General features: G+C 40.5%; 1 protein-coding gene across 5 annotated transcripts in view; it reads left to right on the top strand.

The window, feature by feature from the left end:
• LOC128684075 (protein BANP-like) overlaps nt 1–25597 on the top strand; it is a 76572-nt gene that overhangs the window by 34917 nt on the left and 16058 nt on the right. For 3 of the 5 annotated variants that reach the window (XM_070091240.1, XM_070091247.1, XM_070091227.1), the window contains exon 8: nt 22622–22744. The exons of 1 other annotated variant lie outside the window; for it this stretch is intronic. In XM_070091240.1, the coding sequence (XP_069947341.1) occupies nt 22622–22744 (123 nt within the window). Of the gene's footprint in view, nt 1–22621; nt 22806–25597 lie in introns of all 5 variants that reach the window. One more of the 5 variants, XM_070091252.1, reaches the window with a different exon arrangement.

Below are 25597 nucleotides of genomic sequence, written 5' to 3'. Positions count from 1 at the left end.
CCATGCTTCAAAATATACTCCAGGTGTCTAAAACATTGCTGGGACCTATAAATACTTTGTATATATATATATATATGACCCAGGCAGGTGAAAATGTTCACCTGTCAGTGTGAGTGTGACTATTTGAGTACTATTTCATTACCTAATATATTAGTGTCAGAACAAAGATTGGCTATGAAATCACAAGAACTATTATGAATTGTAATTATCAGAACGTAAAAAAATATGTTAAAATAAAAACGAGAAAGAAAGGTATATCAGCAACACTTCTGCAAGCGGCAGGAGTCGATGTTGTTGTCAGGTGAGCATCCAGCACCATCTTCACGGGCTTATATCTCAGTAAGTACTGACCCTAAAATTTTTTTTATCTTATAACATGTAGAATGATCTCTTCGTTTAAAAAAAAAAAATTTTTTTTTTTGTTCAAAATACAGTGGATCCCTGAGTTTCGTGATTAATCCGTTCCAGAGAGCCTGCCGAAAGTCAGAATTCACGAAACTCGAAACCATTTTCCCCATAAGAAATAATGGAAATCAAATATGCATATCTAGCAAATAGCGTCTCTAATAAGGCTAACATTACACTTACCATTTACTGAAGACTTCTGGGTGAGATGCTGAACTGATGGTGAGATGAGGCCTGTTTTGGAAGTGATAGGAGGAAGGACATGTACACTATCCAATGTTTGGAAGTTAAGAGAATCTCCTTCCATTAGGACTTCAGGTAGCAATGCCCCTGGTCATCGTGGCAGAGCGACTTTATGGGGACATGAAATTCTGCAGCCCATTTACACAAAAGCTCTGTTTGAAAGGTGCTTTGTAGTGACCTCAGAAACTCAACTGACTCTAAGAGAGTTTTGGAGAGAGGGACCTTGAACTCTGCTTGGAAGAAACTGTGGCCAGAATGTGTAGACAAAAGGGATTTTGAAGGGTTTGAGGCTAACCCTGAGAGGATTATGCCAGTTGAGGAATTGGGAAACTAACCACTGATCTTCTTGAAGTGCAAACCTTCATGGATGAAAATCACCCTCACACAGCTATTGCAAGCCGTGCTGGTGATTATTTTTAGGGAAATGCCACTGGATCTTCAATAAAAGTAAGTGTCATGTAATTGTGCATGCCTTTTTCAGTTTGTGTGTATTAAAATTAACATTTCATGTGGTAAAATTTTTTTTTTTCATACTTTTGGGTGTCTTGCACGGATTAATTTGATTTCCATTATTTCTTATGGGGAAAATTCATTCGCATACCGATCATTTCGCATAACAATGAACTATGCGGGGGTCCACTGTAATCCATTCCAGACACCCAAAAATATTAAAATAAAATATTTTTTTCAAATTAAATAAAGATTTACATACTGAAAACAATCAGAAATCAAGTACATGCATATCAAAAATAATAATAACATTACACTTACCTTTACTGAAGACTTCTGGGTGGATGGAAGATGGGAGGAGGGGATAGGAGGAAGGTGTACACTATTGTTTGGAAGGAGAATCTCCTTCCATTAGGACTTCAGGTAGCAAGTCCTTTTCTGGGGTTACTTCTTCTTTTAATGCCACTGGGAACAACTTGAGAGTCACTGGACCCCTGTCGCACAAAATATCTGTCCAGAGAGGTCTGTTTCTGGCATTTCTTTATGATTTGCCTGAAGTGGGACAAGGTTTTGTCACTGAACATGTTGCAGATATGGCTTGTTTCAGCTTGGTCAGGGTGATACTTTTCAACAAAACTTTGCAACTCATTCCACTTTGAACACATGTCATTAATCACTGAAGAAGGCACCTCCTTCACTCTCTTTTCCTCTTCCTCTGAAGCAAGTTCCTCAGCTGTGGTCTGATGCTGTTCCAGTTGAAGCTCTTGCAGTTTGTCAGTGGTTAGCTCTTCCCTGTGATCCTCCACCAACTCTTCCACATCCCTGTCACTCACCTCCAACCCCATGGACTTGCCCAATGCCACAACACCTTCCACAACAGGCAGAGGGTCGGCAGGGTCAGGGTCTGCCTCAAACCCTTCAAAATCCCTCTGGATCGTGTTCTTCGCTTTCTTTACCAAAGGGCTTGCACTAGCTTTTCTTGGGCCCATGGTGACTTATTTAGCAATTGCAATCGCAAAAAACAATGGATTATTACGTATGAACCCGCGGGGTGATGGTCACGTGTTGGTAAACAATGGCACACTGAGCGTGAATGGCGTGGGAGACTGGCTTTGTGTGTGCGGTGATGGGCGGACGGGTACCGGACGGTCGCCGAATCACGAGTCTAATCACGAAACTCGAGGCCAAATTTTACCGAAAAAACTTGCCGAAAGTCGAATTTCACAAAAGTCGATGCTGCCGAAACTCGGGGGTCCACTGTATTTGAAGTGCTATGCGAGTGAATGTAGATCTACGTTTGGACAGTTTAAGGGTTAACTCATTCGTCAATACCACAGTCCCCCCCCTCCTCATTTTTTCACAAAATTGTTTCAGAACTGATATATGCTTTACCTTTTGCCATGTAATGAACTACAGTGTACATGTGTATACCATATACATTTTCAGCCTTGCAACTATAGAATAGTAATTTCAAGAACTAGTTTCATTTGAAATTTTAATTATTGAGGTTGTGTGTTTTGAGTCTCATGTCTTCATAGTTTTTTTTTTTTTTTTTCAACAAGTCGGCCGTCTCCCACCGAGGCAGGGTGACCCAAAAAAGAAAGAAAATCCCCAAAAAGAAAATACTTTCATCATCATTCAACACTTTCACCACACTCGCACATTATCACTGTTTTTGCAGAAGTGCTCAGAATACAACAGTCTAGAAGCATACACATATAAAGATACACAACATATCCCTCCAAACTGCCAATATCCCAAACCCCTCCTTTAAAGTGCAGGCATTGTACTTCCCATTTCCAGGACTCAAGTCCGACTATATGAAAATAACCGGTTTCCCTGAATCCCTTCACTAAATATTACCCTGCTCACACTCCAACAGATCGTCAGGTCCCAAGTACCATTCGTCTCCATTCACTCCTATCTAACACGCTCACGCACGCTTGCTGGAAGTCCAAGCCCCTTACCCACAAAACCTCCTTTACCCCCTCTCTCCAACCCTTTCGAGGACGACCCCTACCCCGCCTTCCTTCCCCTATAGATTTATATGCTTTCCATGTCATTCTACTTTGATCCATTCTCTCTAAATGACCAAACCACCTTAACAACCCCTCTTCTGCCCTCTGACTAATACTTTTATTAACTCCACACCTTCTCCTAATTTCCACACTCCGAATTTTCTGCATAATATTTACACCACACATTGCCCTTAAACAGGACATCTCCACTGCCTCCAACCGTCTCCTCGCTGCTGCATTTACCACCCAAGCTTCACACCCATATAAGAGTGTTGGTACTACTATACTTTCATACATTCCCTTCTTTGCCTCCATAGATAACGTTTTTTGACTCCACATATACCTCAACGCACCACTCACCTTTTTTCCCTCATCAATTCTATGATTAACCTCATCCTTCATAAATCCATCCGCCGACACGTCAACTCCCAAGTATCTGAAAACATTCACTTCTTCCATACTCCTCCTCCCCAATTTGATATCCAATTTTTCTTTATCTAAATCATTTGACACCCTCATCACCTTACTCTTTTCTATGTTCACTTTCAACTTTCTACCTTTACACACATTCCCAAACTCATCCACTAACCTTTGCAATTTTTCTTTAGAATCTCCCATAAGCACAGTATCATCAGCAAAAAGTAACTGTGTCAATTCCCATTTTGAATTTGATTCCCCATAATTTAATCCCACCCCTCTCCCAAACACCCTAGCATTTACTTCCTTTACAACCCCATCTATAAATATATTAAACAACCATGGTGACATTACACATCCCTGTCTAAGACCTACTTTTACCGGGAAGTAGTCTCCCTCTCTTCTACACACCCTAACCTGAGCCTCACTATCCTCATAAAAACTCTTTACAGCATTTAATAACTTACCACCTATTCCATATACTTGCAACATCTGCCTTCATAGTACTCTTACCAAATTGCTTTACAATTGTTATGTATAGAATTTACCTTCAATTAATGTAATATGTCGTATGCATTTTCATCTTATTCTCCACGGGGAAGTGGAACATAATTATTCCTCAGTAAGCCATATGTGTTGTAAGAGGCGACTAAAATGCCAGGAGCAAGGGGTTAGTAACCCCTTGTATACATTACTAAAGTTAAAAAGAGAAGCTTTTGTTTTTCTTTTTGGGCCACCCTGCTTCGGTGGGATACAGCCATTGTTTTGAAAAAAGAAGATTTTCATCTTATCATTATTAAAGCAATTAAGAACTAACTTCATTATACTGTACATCCTCTCCTCACTTAACAATGGAGTTCCGTTCCTAAGACCTTGTGGGTAAACAAATTCGTTGCTAAGTGAGGAGCATACTATAATGGTAGTGGGTTTGTGTTAACCATCTTTGATATTGTTTTAATATCACCTTTGCACCATTTATAACATTTCTGGTATATTTTAAAATGTTTATACCATAGTTTACTGTATATTGTAATAAACAGAATAGAGGAAATCAGCTCTAATATGCATTATTTAAGTATGCATGCTGGTCAGAGAGCCTGTGGTAAGTCCGAGTCGTCGGTAAACAAGTACGTCGCTAAGTGAGGAGAGGTTGTCTTATATTTTTATAGGGCTCTTGTTTTCTTAATTGTCTACTTGTATCTCTAGAATGGTTTCAAAGTTGGTTTCTGTATTCTATAACTTTTATGTCTTGAACCTCTTGGAGACACTTTTAATGTGTGTAACATGCAAGTGTTGTATTTGGGTTAATATTTAAACTTCTGCTACATAAGTAACTTAGATTCTGTTTCTTAATCATTCTGGTTAAGATAGATCAGACTAGAAATTGTGTGGGTAGCCACATGGACACAGCCATGACCTTGGCCAGTGGTCCATAATAAAAAAAATAAAAAATAAAAATGTTTATTTCCTTGTAAAGCTTACAATGTGTGGTTAACATGTTATTTTTTTTTTATTAGCACATTGGCCATTTCCCCACCAAGGCAGGGTGGCCCAAAAAAGAAAAACTTTCATTATCATTCACTCCATCACTGTCTTGCCAGAGGTATGCGTACACTACAGTTATAAAACCGCAACACTAATACCACTCATTCAGAGTGCTGGCACTGTACTTCCCATCTCCAGGAATTCAGTCCGGCCTGCCAGTTTCCCTGAATCCCTTAAGAACATAAGAATGGAGGAACATTGCAGAAGGCCTACTGGCCCATGCGAGGCAGGTCCTTATCAAAACGACCTCTACCCAAAGCTATCCAAGAAATAACTCCCGTACCCAGTGACATCAATCAAACCCAGCCCCTCCCACTCATATATTTGTCCAGTCTCTTCTTAAAGCTACCCAAGGTCCTAGCCTCTACCACCCCACTGGGAAGACTGTTCCACGCATCAACAACTCTGTTAGAAAACCAGTACTTACCTATGTCCTTTCTCAATCTAAATTTATCCAACTTAAATCCATTATTTCTGGTTCTTACCTGGTTCGACACCCTCAGTACTTTATTAATATCTCCCTTGTTTATGCCCGTCATCCACTTATACACTTCAATGATATTTCCCCTCATCCTACGCCTCTCCAGAGAGTGGAGATTTAAGGCTTAAAGTCTATCTTTATACGGGAGGTTCCTTACACATTAAATCATTTTAGTCATTCTTCTCTGTATGTTCTCTAATGAGTCTATATCCATCCTGTAGTAAGGGGACCAAAACTGAGCAGCATAATCTAAATGAGGCCTCACTAGTGATGTATAGAGCTGTAAAATAACTTTTGGACTTCTGTTACTTATACTTCTTGAGATAAATCCAAGTAATCTGTTGGCCTTGTTGTGCACACTAAGGCACTGTTGTCTTGACTTTAGATTTCTGCTTACCATGACTCCCAAGTCTTTTTCACATTCTGTATGATCAAGCTCTACTTCATCTAGATTATAGCTTCGAGGGTTATTTTCATTACCAAGGGCAAGTACCTTACACTTATCCACATTGAACTTCATCTGCCATTTTTCAGACCAAGACATTAATTTGTCCAAATCGTCCTGGAGTTCATTGATATCCTCCTCAGAGTGAATTATACGGCCTATCTTTGTATCATCAGCAAACTTACTCATGTCACTCGTAATCCCTTCATCAAGGTCATTAATGTAAATTATGAACAAGAGAGGGCCTAAAACTGATCCTTGTGGAATGCCACTAGTGACTAATCCCCATTCAGATTTCACTTCATTAATGGTAACTCTCTGCTTTCTATTGGTAAGCCATGCCTCTATCCATGCTAGAACTTTACCTCCTATACTATGAGCTGCCACTTTTCTTAAGAGTCTCTTGTAAGGTACTCTGTCGAAGGCTTTACTAAAGTCCAAATAAACAATATCATATTCCTTATCACTGTCAACTGCCTCAAATGTTCTATTGAAGAACGTCAGTAAGTTTGTCAGGCAGGAACGACCTCTCGTGAATCCATGCTGAGATTCATTTATCAAGTTATGCTCTTCAAGATGACTTCTGGTAATGTCAGCTATAATTGATTCTAATAGTAGGTTGGTAGACAGCAACCACCCAGGGAGGTACTACCGTCCTGCCAAGTGAGTGTAAAACAAAAGCCTGTAATTGTTTTACATGATGGTAGGATTGCTGGTGTCTTTTGTCTGTCTCATATATATGCAAGATTACAGGTACGTCTTGCTACTTCTACTTACACTTAGGTCACACTACACATACATGTACACGTTTATTTATACACACCCATCTGAGTTTTCTTTGATTTTATCTTAATAGTTCTTGGCCTTATTACTTTTCCTTTTATATCCATGGGGAAGTGGAATAAGAATCTTTCCTCCGTAAGCCATGCATGTTGTAAAAGTCAACTAAAATGCTGGGAACAATGAGCTAGTAACCCCTTTTCCTGTAAAGATTACTGAAAAGAATAATAAGAAGAAAATTGTCAGAGTGGGAAGTCTGAATGTGCATGGATGTTGTGCAAATGATAAAAAAGAGATGATTGTAGATGTTATGAATGAGAAGAAGCTGGATGTCCTGGGTTAAGTGAAACAAAGCTGAAGGGGGTGGGAGAGTTTCAATGGAGAGGAATAAATGAGATTAGGTCAGGGGTTTCAAATAGAGTTAGAGCTAAAGAAGGAGTAGCAATAATGTTGAAGGATAAGCTATGGCAGGAAAAGAGGGACTATAAATGTATTAATTCAAGGATTATGTGGAGTAAAATAAAGATTGTATGTGAAAAGTGGGTAATAGTAAGCGTGTATGCACCTGAAGAGAGAAGTGTAGAGGAGAGAGAGAGATTTTGGGAAATGTTGAGTGAATGCGTGGAGAGTTTTGAATCAAGTGTGAGAGTAATGGTGGTTGGGGATTTCAATGCTAAAGTGGGTAAAAATGTTATGGAGGGAGTAGTAGGTAAATTTGGGGTGCCAGGGGTAAATGTAAATGGGGAGCCTTTAATTGAGCTATGTGTAGAAAGAGATTTGGTAATAAGTAATACATATTTTATGAAAAACAGGATAAATAAATATACAAGATATGATGTAGCACATAATGAAAGTAGTTTGTTAGATTATGTATTGGTGGATAAAAGGTTGATGGGTAGGCTCCAGGATGTACATGTTTATAGAGGGGCAACTGATATATTGGATCATTATTTAGTTGTAGCTACAGTTAGAGTAAGAGGTAGATGGGAAAAGAGGAAGGTGGCAACAACAAGTAAGAGGGAGGTGAAAGTGTATAAACTAAGGGAGGAGGAAGTTCGGGTGAGATATAAGCGACTATTGGCAGAAAGGTGGGCTAGTGTAAAGATGAGTAGTGGGGGGGTTGAAGAGGGTTGGAATAGTTTTAAAAATGCAGTATTAGAGTGTGGGGCAGAAGTTTGTGGTTATAGGAGGGTGGGGGCAGGAGGAAAGAGGAGTGATTGGTGGGATGATGAAGTAAAGGGTATGATAAAAAAGAAAAAGGTAGCTTATGAGAGGTTTTTACAAAGCAGAAGTGTTATAAGAAGAGCAGAGTATATGGAGAGTAAAAGAAAGGTGAAGAGAGTGGTGAGAGAGTGCAAAAGGAGAGCAGATGATAGAGTGGGAGAGGCACTGTCAAGAAATTTTAATGAAAATAAGAAAAAATTTTGGAGTGAGTCAAACAAGTTAAGAAAGCCTAGGGAAAGTATGGATTTGTCAGTTAAAAACAGAGTAGGGGAGTTAGTAGATGGGGAGAGAGAGGTATTAGGTAGATGGCAAGAATATTTTGAGGAACTTTTAAATGTTGAGGAAGAAAGGGAGGCAGTAATTTCATGCACTGGCCAGGGAGGTATACCATCTTTTAGGAGTGAAGAAGAGCAGAATGTAAGTGTGGGGGAGGTATGTGAGGCATTATGTAGAATGAAAGGGAGTAAAGCAGCTGGAACTGATGGGATCATGACAGAAATGTTAAAAGCAGGGTGGGATATGGTGTTGGAGTGGTTGGTACTTTTGTTTAATAAATGTATGAAAGAGGGAAAGGTACCTGGGGATTGGCGGAGAGCATGTATAGTCCCTTTATATAAAGGGAAAGGGGACAAAAGAGATTGTAAAAATTATAGAGGAATAAGTTTACTGAGTATACCAGGAAAAGTGTACGGTAGGGTTATAATTGAAAGAATTAGAGGTAAGACAGAATGTAGGATTGCGGATGAGCAAGGAGGTTTCAGAGTGGGTAGGGGATGTGTAGATCAAGTGTTTACATTGAAGCATATATGTGAACAGTATTTAGATAAAGGTAGGGAAGTTTTTATTGCATTTATGGATTTAGAAAAGGCATATGATAGAGTGGATAGAGGAGCAATGTGGCAGATGTTGCAAGTATATGGAATAGGTGGTAAGTTACTAAATGCTGTAAAGAGTTTTTATGAGGATAGTGAGGCTCAGGTTAGGGTGTGTAGAAGAGAGGGAGACTACTTCCCGGTAAAAGTAGGTCTTAGACAGGGATGTGTAATGTCACCATGGTTGTTCAATATATTTATAGATGGGGTTGTAAAAGAAGTAAATGCTAGGGTGTTCGGGAGAGGGGTGGGATTAAATTATGGGGAATCAAATTCAAAATGGGAATTGACACAGTTACTTTTTGCTGATGATACTCTGCTTATGGGAGATTCTTAAGAAAAATTGCAAAGGTTAGTGAATGAGTTTGGGAATGTGTGTAAAGGTAGAAAGTTGAAAGTGAACATAGAAAAGAGTAAGGTGATGAGGGTATCAAATGATTTAGATAAAGAAAAATTGGATATCAAATTGAGGAGGAGGAGTATGGAAGAAGTGAATGTTTTCAGATACTTGGGAGTTGACGTGTTGTTGGATGGATTTATGAAGGATGAGGTTAATCATAGAATTGATGAGGGAAAAAAGGTGAGTGGTGTGTTGAGGTATATGTGGAGTCAAAAAACGTTATCTATGGAGGCAAAGAAGGGAATATATGAAAGTATAGATGTGAAGCTTGGGTGGGAAATGCAGCAGCGAGGAGACGGTTGGAGGCAGTGGAGATGTCCTGTCTAAGGGCAATGTGTGGTGTGAATATTATGCAGAAAATTTGGAGTGTGGAAATTAGGAAAAGGTGTGGAGTTAATAAAAGTATTAGTCAGAGGGCTGAAGAGGGGTTGTTGAGGTGGTTTGGTCATTTAGAGAGAATGGATCAAAGTAGAATGACATGGAAAGCATATAAATCTATAGGGGAAGGAAGGCGGGGTAGGGGTCATCCTCGAAAGGGTTGGAGAGAGGGGGTAAAGGAGGTTTTGTGGGCGAGGGGCTTGGATTTCCAGCAAGTGTGCGTGAGCGTGTTAGATAGGAGTGAATGGAGACGAATGGTACTTGGGACCTGACGATCTGTTGGAGTGTGATCAGGGTAATATTTAGTGAAGGGATTCAGGGAAACCGGTTATTTTCATATAGAGTGGACCCCCGGTTAACGATAGTTTTTCACTCCAGAAGTATGTTCAGATGCCAGTACTGACCGAATTTGTTCCCATAAGGAATATTGTGAAGTAGATTAGTCCATTTCAGACCCCCAAACATACACGTACAAACGCACTTACATAAATACACTTACATAATTGGTCGCATTCGGAGGTGATCGTTATGCGGGGGTCCACTGTAGTTGGACTCGAGTCCTGGAAATGGGAAGTACAATGCCTGCACTTTAAAGGAGGGGTTTGGGATATTGGCAGTTTGGAGGGATATGTTGTGTATCTTTATACGTATATGCTTCTAAACTGTTGTATTCTGAGCACCTCTGCAAAAACAGTGATAATGTGTGAGTGAGGTGAAAGTGTTGAATGATGATGAAAGTATTTTCTTTTTGGGTATTTTCTTTCTTTTTTGGGTCACCCTGCCTCGGTGGGAGACGGCCGACTTGGAAAAAAAAAAAAAAACTTGCCCACTATAGATGTCAGGCTTATTGGACGGTAATTTGAAGGAACGGACCTATCCCCTGATTTGAATATAGGAACCACATTAGCCATCTTCCACAACTCTGGCACAGCACCGGTAAAGATGGACGCATTAAACACACTCGTTAATGGCTGACTAAGCTCCATCTTGCATTCCTTAAGTACCCTGGAAAACAGCTCATCGGGTCCCGGGGACTTATTTTGCTTCAGTTTGTCTATCTGTTTAATAACCATGTCCCTCGTGACAGTAATATTAGTTAATTTAAATTCATCAGGAACTAAATAATTGTTAATTACTGGAATCTCATTTACATCTTCCTGTGTAAAAACTGACAAAAAATAGTCATTAAATAAGGAACACATTTCCAGTTCATTATCCGTCAGCTGTCCATTCCCAATTTTCAGAGGTCCTACTTTTTCCTTCACCTTCGTCCTATACACTTGAAAGAACCCCTTTGGATTAGTCTTTGATTCATTAGCAACTCTAATTTCATAGTCACGTTTAGCCTTTCTAATACCCTTTTTTACTTCTCTTTTAAGCTGAACATATTGGTCAGTAAGGTTAACCTCTCCTCTTCTGATGTGCCTATAAATTCCCCTTTTCTCCCCTAATAGATGCTTTAGCCTCCTGTTAACCCATTTGGGATCATTATTATTACACCTAATTTCTCTCTGGGGAATGTATGTACTCTGGGCACGGTGTACATTATTAAGAAAACAATCATAAAAGTAGATCCCTTCATAATCATAAGTATGATCATCGTGAATAAAATCTTTAGCTAGATAACCCCAATCAAGATTAGACAGGTGTTCCCTAAGTCCATTATAATCGGCAGAACGAAAATCAGGGAATTTTACTTCGTAAATGTTTTCTTGCTTATGCTCCAAAACCACGTCAAGTCCTAAAAAACATTCGTCTCCATTTGTTCCTGTCTAACACGCTCAGGCACACTTGCTGGAAATCCAAGCCCCTCGCATACAAAACCACCTCTACCCCCTCCCTCCAACCTATCCCTGGCCGACCCCTACCCAACCTTCCCTCCACTACAGATTTATACACTGGAAGTCATTCTATTTCATTCCAACCTCTCTACATGTCCAAACCATCTCAGTAACCCCTCCTCAGTCCTCTGGATAATAGTTTTGGTAATCCCACACCTCCTCCTCCTAATCTTCAAACTATGGATTCTGCATTATATTCACACTGCACATTGCCTGCAGACATGACATCCTCACTGCCTCCAGCCTTCTCCTTGGTGCAACATTCACCACCTCACACCCATATGAGAGCATTGGTATAACTATACTCTCATACATTTCCCTCTTTGCTGTCATGGACAAAGTTCTTTGACTCTTCAGACTCCTCAGTGCACTGCTCACCTGTTTCCTCTCATCGATTCTGTTATTCACATCATCTTTCATAGACCCATCTGCTGACATGTCCACTCCCAGATGTCTGAATACATTCCCCTCCTCCATATTCTCTCCCTCCAATCTGATATCCAATCTTATGTTACCTAAATTTTTGGTTATCCTCATCACCTTTCTCTTTCCTTCATTCACTTTTAATTTCCTTCTTTTACATACCCTACCAGACTCATCATCCAACTTCTGTAACTTCTCTTTAGAATCTCCCAAAAGCACAGTGTCCTCAGCAAAGAGCAACTGTGACAACTCCCACTTTGTGTTAGATTCTTTATCTTTTAACCCCACAACTCTTGCCATCACCCGAGCATTCACTTCTCTTACAACTCCATCTATGAATATATTGAACAACCATGGTGACATCACACATCCTCAGCTAAGCCTACTTTTACTGGGAAATAATCTCCCTCTCACCTGCATACTTTAACCTGAGCCTTACTATCCTCGTAAAGACTCTTTACTGCTTTCAGTAACCTACCTCCTATTCTATGCATTTGCAACATCTGCCACATTGCCCCCCTATCCACCCTGTCATATGCCTGTACCAATTCCATAAATGCCACAAAAACCTCTTTACCCTTATCTAAATACTGTTCACTTATATACCTCACTGCAAACACTTGGTCTACACACCCCCTACCCTTCCTAAAGCCTCCTTGTTCATCTGCTATCCTGCTTTCCATCTTATTCTTAATTCTTTCAATAATAACTCTACCATACACTTTACCAGGTATACTCAACAGACTTCTTTCTTTCTTTCTTTCAACACACCGGCCGTATCCCACCGAGGCGGGGCGGCCCAGAAGGAAAAACGAAAGTTTCTCTTTTTACATTTAGTAATATATACAGGAGAAGGGGTTACTAGCCCCTTGCTCCTGGCATTTTAGTTGCCTCTTACAACACGCATGGCTTACGGAGGAAGAATTCTGTTCCACTTCCCCATGGAGGTAAGAGGAAATAAACAAGGACAAGAACTAGAAAGAAAACCCAGAGGGGTGTGTATATATATGCTTGTACATGTAGGTAGTAGGTTGGTAGACAGCAACCACCCAGGGAAGTACTACCGTCCTGCCAGATGACTGTGAAACAGAAACCTGTAACTGTTTTGCATGATGGTAGGATTGCTGGTTTCTTTTTCTGTCTCATAAACATGCTAGATAACAGGGATATCTTGCTACTCCTACTTACACTTTGGTCACACTTCACAGACACGCACATGCATATATATATACATACATCTAGGTTTTTCTCCTTTTTCTAAATAGCTCTAGTTCTTCTTTATTTCTTCTATTGTCCATGGGGAAGTGGAAAAGAATCTTTCCTCCGTGAGCCATGCGTGTCGTATGAGGCGACTAAAATGCCAGGAGCAATGGGCTAGTAACCCCTTCTCCTGTAGACATTTACTAAAAAAGAGAAGAAGAAAAACTTTATAAAACTGGGATGCTTGAATGTGCGTGGATGTAGTGCGGACGACAAGAAACAGATGATTGCTGATGTTATGAATGAAAAGAAGTTGGATGTCCTGGCCCTAAGCGAAACAAAGCTGAAGGGGGTAGGGGAGTTTCAGTGGGAGGAAATAAATGATATTAAATCTGGAGTATCTGAGAGAGTTAGAGCAAAGGAAAGGGTAGCAGTAATGTTGAAGGATCAGTTATGGAAGGAGAAAAGAGAATATGAATGTGTAAATTCAAGAATTATGTGGATTAAAGTAAAGGTTGGATGTGAAAAGTGGGTCATAATAAGCGTGTATGCACCTGGAGAAGAGAGGAATGTAGAGGAGAGAGAGAGATTTTGGGAGATGTTAAGTGAATGTATAGGAGCCTTTGAACCAAGTGAGAGAGTAATTGTGGTAGGGGACCTGTATGCTGAAGTAGGAGAAATTTTTAGAGATGGTGTGGTAGGTAAGTTTGGGGTGCCAGGTGTAAATGAAAATGGGAGCCCTTTGATTGAACTTTGTATAGAAAGGGGTTTAGTGACAGTTAATACATATTTTAAGAAAAAGAGGATAAATAAGTATACAAGATATGATGTAGGGCGAAATGACAGTAGTTTGTTGGATTATGTATTGGTAGATAAAAGACTGTTGAGTAGACTTCAGGATGTACATGTTTATAGAGGGGCCACAGATATATCAGATCACTTTCTAGTTGTAGCTACACTGAGAGTAAAAGGTAGATGGGATACAAGGAGAATAGAAGCATCAGGGAAGAGAGAGGTGAAGGTTTATAAACTAAAAGAGGAGGCAGTTATTTTTTTTTTATTTTTTATTATCACACTGGCCGATTCCCACCAAGGCAGGGTGGCCCGAAAAAGAAAAACTTTCACCATCATTCACTCCATCACTGCCTTGCCAGAAGGGTGCTTTACACAACAGTTTTTAAACTGCAACATTAACACCCCTCCTTTAGAGTGCAGGCACTGTACTTCCCATCTCCAGGACTCAAGTCCGGCCTGCCGGTTTCCCTGAACCCCTTCATAAATGTTACTTTGCTCACACTCCAACAGCACGTCAAGTATTAAAACCATTTGTCTCCATTCACTCCTATCAAACACGCTCACGCATGCCTGCTGGAAGTCCAAGCCCCTCGCACACGAAACCTCCTTTACCCTCTCCCTCCAACCTTTCCTAGGCCGACCCCTACCCCGCCTTCCTTCCACTACAGACTGATACACTCTTCAAGTCACTCTGTTTCACTCCATTCTCTCTACATGTCCGAACCACCTCAGCAACCCTTCCTCAGCCCTCTGGACAACAGGTTTGGTAATCCTGCACCTCCTCCTAACTTCCAAACTATGAATTCTCTGCATTATATTCACACCACACATTGCCCTCAGACATGACATCTCCACTGACTCCAGCCTTCTCCTCGCTGCAACATTTATCACCCATGCTTTACACCCATATAAGAGCGTTGGTAAAACTATACTCTCATACATTCCCCTCTTTGCCTCCAAGGACAAAGTTCTTTGTCTCCACAGACTCCTAAGTGCACCACTCACCCTTTTCCCCTAACCAATTCTATGATTCACCTCATATTTCATAGACCCATCTGCTGACACGTCCACTCCCAAATATCTGAATACATTCACCTCCTCCATACTCTCTCCCTCCAATCTGATATCCAATCTTTCATCACCTAATCTTTTTGTTATCCTCATAACCTTGCTCTTTCCTGTATTCACTTTTAATTTTCTTCTTTTCACACCCTACCAAATTCATCCACCAATCTCTGCAACTTCTCTTCAGAATCTCCCAAGAGCACAGTGTCATCAGTATTTGCAACTGTGACAACTCCCACTTTATGTGTGATTCTTTATCTTTTAACTCCACGCCTCTTGCCAAAACCCTCACACATTTACTTCTCTTACAACCCCATCTATAAATATATTAAACAACCACAGTGACATCACACATCCTTGTCTAAGGCCTACTTTTACTGGGAAATAATTTCCCTCTTTCCTACATACTCTAACTTGAGCCTCACTATCTTCGTAAAAACTCTTCACTGCTTTCAGTAACCTACCTCTTACACCATACACCTGCAACATCTGCCACATTTCCCCTCTATCCACCCTGTCATACGCCTTTTCCTAATCCATAAATGCCACAAGTTAGGCAGTTAGGGTAAGATACAAACAGCTATTGGAGGATAGATGGGCTATTGAGAGCATAGGCAATGGGGTCGAAGAGGTATGGGGTAGGTTTAAAAATGTAGTGTTGGAGTGTTCAGCAGAAGTTTGTGGTTACAGGAAGGTGGGTGCGGGAGGGAAGAGAAGCGATTGGTGGAATGATGATGTAAAGAGAGTAGTAAGGGAGAAAAAGTTAGCATATGGGAAGTTTTTACAAAGTAGAAGTGATGCAAGGAGGGAAGAGTATATGGAGAAAAAGAGAGAGGTTAAGAGAGTGGTGAGGCAATGTAAAAAGAGGGCAAATGAGAGAGTGGGTGAGATGTTATCAACAAATTTTGTTGAAAATAAAAAAAAGTTTTGGAGTGAGATTAACAAGTTAAGGAAGCCTAAAGAACAAATGGATTTGTCAGTTAAAAATAGGAGAGGAGAGTTATCAAATAGAGTGTTAGAGGTATTGGGAATATGGAGGGAATATTTTGAGGAATTGTTAAATGTTCATGAAGATAGGGAAGCTGTGATTTCGTGTATAGGGCAAGGAGGAGTAACATCTTGTAGGAGTGAGGAAGAGCCAGTTGTGAGTGTGGGGGAAGTTCGTGAGGCAGTAGGTAAAATGAAAGGGGGTAAGGCAGCCGGGATTGATGGGATAAAGATAGAAATGTTAAAAGCAGGTGGGGATATAGTTTTGGAGTGGTTGGTGCAATTATTTAATAAATGTATGGAAGAAGGTAAGGTACCTAGGGATTGGCAGAGAGCATGCATAGTTCCTTTGCATAAAGGCAAAGGGGACAAAAGAGAGTGCAAAAATTATAGGGGGATAAGTTTGTTGAGTATACCTGGTGAAGTGTATGGTAGAGTTATTATTGAAAGAATTAAGAGTAAGACGGAGAATAGGATAGCAGATGAACAAGGAGGCTTTAGGAAAGGTAGGGGGTGTGTGGACCAGGTGTTTACAGTGAAACACATAAGTGAACAGTATTTAGATAAGGCTAAAGAGGTCTTTGTGGCATTTATGGATTTGGAAAAGGCGTATGACAGGGTGGATAGGGGGGCAATGTGGCAGATGTTGCAGGTGTATGGTGTAGGAGGTAGGTTACTGAAAGCAGTGAAGAGTTTTTACGAGGATAGTGAGGCTCAAGTTAGAGTACGTAGGAAAGAGGGAAATTATTTCCCAGTAAAAGTAGGCCTTAGACAAGGATGTGATGTCACCGTGGTTGTTTAATATATTTATAGATGGGGTTGTAAAAGAAGTAAATGCGAGGGTCTTGGCAAGAGGCGTGGAGTTAAAAGATGAAGAATCACACATAAAGTGGGAGTTGTCACAGTTGCTCTTTGCTGATGACACTGTGCTCTTGGGAGATTCTGAAGAGAAGTTGCAGAGATTGGTGGATGAATTTGGTAGGGTATGCAAAAGAAGAAAATTAAAAGTGAATACAGGAAAGAGTTAAGGTTATGAGGATAACAAAAAGATTAGATGATGAAAGATTGGATATCAGATTGGAGGGAGAGAGTATGGAGGAGGTGAATGTATTCAGATATTTGGGAGTGGAAGTGTCAGCGGATGGGTCTATGAAAGATGAGGTGAATCATAGAATTGATGAGGGAAAAAGGGTGAGTGGTGCACTTAGGAGTCTGTGGAGACAAAGAACTTTTTCCTTGGAGGCAAAGAGGGGAATGTATGAGAGTATAGTTTTACCAATGCTCTTATATGGGTGCGAAGCATGGGTGATGAATGTTGCAGCGAGGAGAAGGCTGGAGTCAGTGGAGATGTCATGTCTGAGGGCAATGTGTGGTGTGAATATAATGCAGAGAATTCGTAATTTGGAAGTTAGGAGGAGGTGCGGGATTACCAAAACTGTTGTCCAGAGGGCTGAGGAAGGGTTGTTGAGGTGGTTCGGACATGTAGAGAGAATGGAGCGAAACAGAGTGACTTCAAGAGTGTATCAGTCTGTAGTGGAAGGAAGGCGGGGTAGGGGTCGGCCTAGGAAAGGTTGGAGGGAGGGGGTAAAGGAGGTTTTGTGTGCGAGGGGCTTGGACTTCCAGCAGGCATGCGTGAGCGTGTTTGATAGGAATGAATGGAGACAAATGGTTTTTAATACTTGACGTGCTGTTGGAGTGTGAGCAAAGAAACATTGATGAAGGGGTTCAGGGAAACCGGCAGGCCGGACTTGAGTCCTGGAGATGGGAAGTACAGTGCCTGCACTCTGAAGGAGGGGTGTTAATGTTGCAGTTTAAAAACTGTAGTGTAAAGCACCCTTCTGGCAAGACAGTGATGGAGTGAATGATGGTGAAAGTTTTTCTTTTTCGGGCCACCCTGCCTTGGTGGGAATCGGCCAGTGTGATAATAAAAAAATAAAAACATGTACATGTATGTGTAGTGTGATCTAAGTGTAAGTAGAAGTAGCAAGACGTACCTGAAATCTTGCATGTTTATGAGACAGAAAAAAAAGACACCAGCAATCCTACCATCATGTAAAACAATTACAGGTTTCCATATTACACTCACTTGGCAGGACGGTAGTACCTCCCTGGGCAGTTGCTGTCTACCAACCTACTACAAATACTCAACAGACTTATTCCCCTATAATTTTTACACTCTCTTTTGTTCCTTTTGCCTTTGTACATGCTCTCTGCCAGTCCCTAGGTACCTTACCCTCTTCCATACATTTATTAAATAAAAGCACTAACCACTCCAAAACTATGTCCCCACCTGCTTTTAACATTTCTATCTTTATCCCATCAATCCTAGCTACTTTACCCCCTTTCATTCTACCCACTGCCCCATGCATTTCCCCCACACTGACAACTGGTTCTTCCTCACTCCTATAAGATGTTATTCCTCCTTGCCTTATACACAAAATCACAACTTCCCTATTTTCGTCAACATTTAACAATTCTTCAAAATATTCCCTCCATCTTTCCGATGCCTCTTACTCTCCGTTTAATAACTCTCCTCTCCTCTCCTCTATATGTTCCCTAGGCTTTCTCATCTTATTAATCTCACTCCAATACTTTTTCTTATTTTCAAGAATATTTGTTGATAACATCTCACTCACTCTCTCATTTGATCTCTTTTTACATTGCTTCTCCACTCTCTTAACCTCTCCTTTTCTTTCCATATACTCCTCCCTCCTTGTATCACTTCTACTTTGTAAAAGCCTCTCATATGCTAACTTTTTCTCTCTTACTACTCTCTTTACATCATCATTCCACTAATTGCTCTTCTTCCCTCCCACACCCATTTTCCTGTAACCACAAACTTCTGTTGAACACACTAACACTACATTTGTAAACTTACCCCATACATCTTCTACCCCATTACCTATACTCACACTGCCCCATCTGTCCTCCAACAGTTGTTTATATCTTTCCCTAACTGCCTCCTCCTCTAGTTTATAAACCTTCACCTCTCTCTTACTTGCTGCTTCCATTTGCCTTGTATCCCATCTACCTTTTACTCTCACTGTAGCTACAACTAAAAAGTGATGATATATCTGTGGCCCCTCTATAAACATGTACATCCTGAAGTCTACCCAAGTGTTTTATCTACCAGTACATAGTCCAACAGACTACTGTCATTATGCCCTATATCATATCTTGTATACTTATTTATCCTCTTTTTCTTAAAATATGTGTTACCTGTAACAAAACCCCTTTCTATACAAAGTTCAATCAAATGCTCCCCATTATCATTCACACCTGGCACCTCAAACTTGCCTGCCACACCCTCTCTAACTCTTTCAGGTACTCCTGACTTAATCTCATATATTTTTCCCCACTGAAACCCCCCTACCCCCTTCAGCTTTGTTTTGCTTAGGGCTAGGACATCTAACTTCTTTTCATTCATAACATTAGCAATCATCTCTTTCTTATCATCACTATATCCATGCACATTCAAACATCCCAATTTTATAAAGTTTTTCTTTTCCTTATTTTTAGTAATTTATACAGGAGAAGGGGTTAGTAGCCCATTGCTCCTGGTATTTACTTGCCTCTTACGACATGCATAGTTCACGGAGCAAGAATTCTTTTCCACTTTCCCATGGAGATAAGCAGAAATAAACAAGAACAAGTACTAGGAAGAAAATAGAAGAAAACCCAGAGCTCAGAGGGGTTAGTATATAGTATTTGCTTGTACATGCATGTGTAGTGTGACCTAAGTGTAAGTAGAAGTAGCAAGGAATTATACATGCTCTCTGCCAATCCCTAGGTACCTTCCCCTCTTTCATATACGTATTTATTAAACAAAAATACCAACCACTCCAACTCTATATCTCCCCCTGCTTTGAACATTTCTGTCATGATCCCATCAGTTCTAGCTGCTGTATCCCCCGTCATTCTTTGTAATGCCTCACACACCTCCCCCATGCTCACATCCTCCTCTTCTTCACTCCTAAAAGATGTTATACCTCCCTGGCCAGTGCATGAAATTACTGCCTACCTTTCTTCATTGACATTTAAAAGTTCCTCAAAATATTCCCACCATCTACCCAATACCTCCAGCTCCCTATCTACTAGCTCCCCTACTCTGCTTTTAACTGCAAATCCATTCGTTCCCTAGGCTTTCTTAACTTGTTTATCTCCAAAAATTTTTCTTATTGTCAGCAAAATTTCTTAACAGTGCCTCTCCCACTCTATCATTTGCTCTTCTTGTGTACTCTCTCACCATTCACTTCACCTTCCTTTTACTCTCCATATACTTTGCCCTACTTATATCACTTCTGCTTTGTAAAAACCTCTTATAAGCTACCTTTTTCTCTTTTATCGCACCCTTTACCTCATCATTCCACCAATTGCTTCTCTTTTCTCCTGCACCCACCCTCCTATAGCCACAAACTTCTGCCCCACATTCTGATACTTCATTTTTAAAACTATCCTTTTGATACATTTTCTTTCAACACACTTTCAACACACCGGCCGTATCCCACCTAGGCGGGGTGGCCCAAAAGGAAAAACGAAAGTTTCTCCTTTTACATTTAGTAATATATACGGGAGAAGAGGTTACTAGCCCCTTGCTCCCGGCATTTTAATTGCCTCCTACAACACGCATGGCTTACGGAGGAAGAGTTCTGTTCCACTTCCCCATGGAGGTAAGAGAAAATAAACAACAAGAACTAGTAAGAAAATATTAGAAAACCCAGAGGGGTGTGTGTATATATATATATGCTTGTACATGTATGTGTAGTGTGACCTAAGTGTAAGTAGAAGTAGCAAAACATACCTGAAATCTTGCATGTTTATGAGACAGAAAAATGGACACCAGCAATCTTACCATCATGTAAAACAATTACAGGCTTTCATTTTACACTCACTTGGCAGGATGGTAGTACCTCCCTGGGTGGTTGCTGTCTACCAACCTACTACCTAGGTTTTTGATACATATCTTCTTTATTTATTTTGTATTCAATCCTTACATCATCCACAAACATATGTATTCACGTTGTTTTATGTTCCTTCTGGCAAGTGCAGTGATGGAAGGGTTTGTGGGGTTTTGTTAATATATAAAAATAAATCATAAGTTGTAGGTGCAATTACAAGTGAATATTACCTGTAGGGGTGTAATTAAATTATGGGGAATCAAATACAAAATGGGAGTTGACACAGTTACTTTTTGCTGATGATACTGTGCTTTTGGGAGATTCTCTAAAGAAAAGTTACAAAGGTTAGTGGACGAGTTTGGGAGGGTGTGTAAAGGTAGAAAGTTGAAAGTGAATATAGATAGATAAGAGTAAGGTGATGAAGGTATCAAAGGATTTAGATAAAGAAAAATTGGATATTACATTGGAGAGAGGGACTATGGAAAAAATGAATGTTTTCAGATATTTGGGAGTTGACTTGTCAGCAGATGGGTTTATGAAGGATGAGGTTAACCATAGAATTGATGAAGGAAAAAAGGCGAGTAGTGTGTTGAGGTATCTGTGGAGATAAAAAACATTATCCATGGAGGCAAAGAAGGGAATGTACGAAAGTATAGTGGCACCAACACTCTTATATGGGTGAAGCTTGGGTTGTAAATGCTGCAGTGAGGAGGCAGCTGGAGGCAGTGGAGATACCCTGTCTAAGGGCAATGTCTGGTGTAAATATTATGCAGAGAATTCGTAGTGTGGAAATTTGGAGGAGGTGTGGAGTTGCTAAAAGTATTAGTCAGAGGGCTGAAGAAGGGTTACTGAGGTAGTTTGGTCATTTAGAGAGAACGTAACAAAGTAGAATGACTTGGTGAACGTATAAATATGTAGGGGAAGGAAGGCGGGGTAGGGGTCATCCTCAAAAAGGTTGGAGGGAGGAGGTATAGGAGGTTTTGTAGGCGAGGGGCTTGGATGTCCAGCAAGCGTGCGTGAGCGTGTTAAATAAAAGTGAATGGAGACGAATGGTTTTTGGGACCTGATGAGCTGTTGGAGTGTGAGGAGGGTAATATTTTGTGAAGGGTTTCCGGAAAACCTGTTAGCTGGACTTGAGTCCCTCAAATGAGAATTACAATGCCTGCACTTTAAAGGAGGGGTTCAGGATATTGGCAGTTTGGAGTGACTATCTAAACTGTTGCATCTGGGTGCCTCTACAAAGACAGTGATTATGTATGAGTGATGGTGAAAGTGTTGACTGGTAGTGAAAGTTTTTTCTTTCTTTTTTTTTTTTTTTTTGGGGTCACCCTGCCTTGGTGGGAGACGGCCAACGTGTTGAAAGAAAACAAAACAAAACAAAAAAAAAGAAACAGCAATTAATAATGAACTATCTCTGCAATGGCCTAGCTACCCCAGCAGCAGCCAGAAACGTGACTTTGAATAATTTATTCCACAACATAGCTTCAGGGCCTTTCCTAAGTCTGAAACCTCTAGGTAACAGGATTCCCTCCTAGTGTTTCATTACCTCCTTAGGCAATCCCCTGGCACACTGTGAGACAATTACTGAGTACAGGTTTGGGTTTTTGGGCTATTTTAGACAAATTTGCCGCAGTGGCAAGAAGCTGTTCTGTATTTAGTGTTTGTATCTGTAAGTGAAGACTCATTGGTTAGAGATTATTATTTATTTATTCTTTGATGCTTATTAGATCATCCTGCTAGTTTTTCTCATCTAGGTGATAACTCAGTCTCCAACATGTGAACTTCGAATACTGAGTGCCACACCAGAGCAGATTTCTCATCTACAAGACACCCAGGAAATCATACTTTCAGAAGAGCAGATTCTCGCCCAATCCTCGGTAGATATACTGTAGCAATATAATTTGTTTGCAGTTCCATTATTTTTACCTAAAATCTAAGGTAATTTCAGTAGCAAAGTGTTATGATTCATTGTTTGCATGTTTTTTTTAGCATATTAGCTACATTCAGAGGAAAACGGTTTCAGTGAAAATATTAAAAATATACACTAATGGATTTGGGGCAACTAATTATTAAATCAGTTTATAATTATCAGTTGTCAATTGACTAAAATTATGTTGATGGTTATATCTCCTCAACACAGATATTTATATTAGAGTGCCAATGTATAATTTTGAATGTTGACTTTTTTATCAGAAGTAATAAATCCAGAGTCTAATATACAGGTTTTGAATGTATTTCATTATACAGTCTTGCATTAAAATAAATCTGTTGATGATAATGATAGGTGCATTTCTGTGCTGGGGCCATGGAGGGCCACCTGGAATATGCTGCACCTCCCTCACACCAATACTCGCTCCTCTGGACCTCAACAAAGCCTGTACATATGTGTGCGCACTTTGTGCTCAGTAATGTAGTGACCTTCACTTATCACCTGAGACTCCTAGAATGCATTTAAACCCATTTGCAGTGAAAACACAACAGCTTGGGGAGGTGTCAGAAAAAGCGGTCCCCACGGCCCCTCATGCAGCAATGCATCTTTCATTGAGGTCAAAATGCAGTTTTCTGTTTTGCGTGGACCAAGAGGAAACATCTGTTAATCAGGTGGAACCAGAATCCTAAAGTATGAGGGGTAATATCATCAGACACCTAATGATTGTGCAGAAACAGTTCCTAAGAGCTTCTACATACCAACCCTTGTACTAAGTTTATGCAAAAATGCAATAAGGCAAAGTAACAGCATTCTGTAAGGCTAGAAAAGTCTGCCATTGCATGCAAACATAAGAACCAGAATAAATGACAGCAAGGTATCATATGTTAATGAACCACCAGTCATGGAGCTCAGGGAGGTGACTAGGCCCTCATAAGGGAACAGCAGTGAAACATCCTCCCTGGAAGAACTGGATCCCATCCTGAGCAATGAAAAATGTCATAGGGATGAAAATGTCATAGGGATAGTTCCATATTATCTGGTGTAGATCAAACTAAGAAACTTTTACAGAAGCAGTAAACAGCTGGCACTCTGGGATAGGGATGCCCAATAAGTGGTCCATAGAGAGTGACCCCAACCAGTGTAGAAACAAAATGAAGAGACTTCAGATGGGAAAGACTGTGTTTAGTGTACAGAGGCATGCAATATCAAACAACAGTGGCATATTAATCTCTTCATCAATAGTATAAATCTATAATGGAAGGAAGGTGGGGTAGGGGTCATCTTAGGAAATGATGAAGAGAAGGGGGGTAAAGGAGGTTTTGTGTGAAAGTGGCTTGGACATATAGCAGGCATTTGTGAGCTTGTTAGATAGGAATGAGTGGAGATGAATGGTTTTTGGAACTTGACAAGCTGCTGGAGTGTGAGCAGGGTAATATTTTGTTAGGAGATTCAGGGAAATTAGCTCTTTCTTTGAAGAGTTTTGAAAGTTTCACTACTCTCGGAGCCCGGCCATGGGCCAGGCTCGTCTGGTGCTTGCCTGGATCTCTCAGTCCGTTATGTAATGGCAGTGTGCATATTAGGGACCAGGCCCTCAAGTACTTTCCAGGTACAGTGGACCCTCGGGTAATGATATTAATCCGTTCCAGAGAGCTTGTTTTTAACCAATTTTTTCATTATCCAAATTAATTTCCCCATAAGAAATAATGAAAATCCAATTAATCCATTCCAGACACCCAAAAGTATTAAACAGAATTTTTTTTTACATGAAATATACATTTCTCTACACAGAAAACAATGAGGCATGCAGAATAAACAATACTGAAATGACACTTACCTTTATTGAGGACTTATTGATGAGTGATGAGATGGGAGGAGGGCAGAGGATGGAGGAGTTTACAATTGTTTGGAAGGGGGAATCCCCTTCCATAAAGACTTTAGGTAACAAGTCTTTTTCTGGGGTTACCTCCCTTCTTTGTTTTTTAATGCCACTAGCACCAGCTTGAGAGTCACTGGACCCCTGTCGCACCAAAAATCTGTCCAGAGAGCTCTGTTTCTGGCATCTCTTTAAGATTTCCCTAAAATGGGACACAATATATTGTCATTGTACATGTTGCCAATACATCCTGCAACAGCTGTGTCAGGGTAATGTTCATCCATAAAGGTTTGCACTTCAATTCACTTTGCACAAATGTCCTTAATATTTGAAGAAGGCAACTCCCTCCATCTCTCTCTCCCTCCTCCTCTGAAGGAAATTCCTGAGCTGTGGTGTGTTGCTGTTGCACCTCAAGCTCTTGCAGCTCTGTAGTGGTTAGCTCTTCATCGTCATCCTCCACCAACTCTTCCATATCCTCGCCACTAAACTCCAACCCCATGGACTTCTCCAATGCCACAATAGATTCCACAACTGGCATAGGCTCCTCAGGGTTAGCCCCAAACCCTTCAAAATCCGTCTCTTGTACACATTCTAGCCACAATTATCTCCAAGCAAAGTTCAAAGTCCTGGAAGTCACTCCCTCCCAAGCCTTACCTATAAGGTTAATGCAACTGAGGATACTGAGGTGATCTTTCCATAACACTCTTAGGGTCAATTCAGTGTGTGAGGTCACTTCAAAGCACTTTTGAAACACTGCTTTGGTGTACAGTTTTTTGAAGTTTCAAATGACCTGCTGGAGTGGAGAGGAGTGGTGTTAGGAGGCAAAAACTTGACTTGGATAAAACTAAACTCCCCCACAATTCACTCTTCCAAGTCTTGAGGATGAGCAGGAGCATTGTCCATTAACAGGAAGCACTGGAGTGGCAA

This window comes from Cherax quadricarinatus, chromosome 3, assembly GCF_038502225.1.
Source record: "Cherax quadricarinatus isolate ZL_2023a chromosome 3, ASM3850222v1, whole genome shotgun sequence".
Classification (NCBI taxonomy): domain Eukaryota; kingdom Metazoa; phylum Arthropoda; class Malacostraca; order Decapoda; family Parastacidae; genus Cherax; species Cherax quadricarinatus.
Note: the sequence above shows the minus strand (reverse complement) of the source record. Positions and strands in the feature narration are given on the sequence as shown.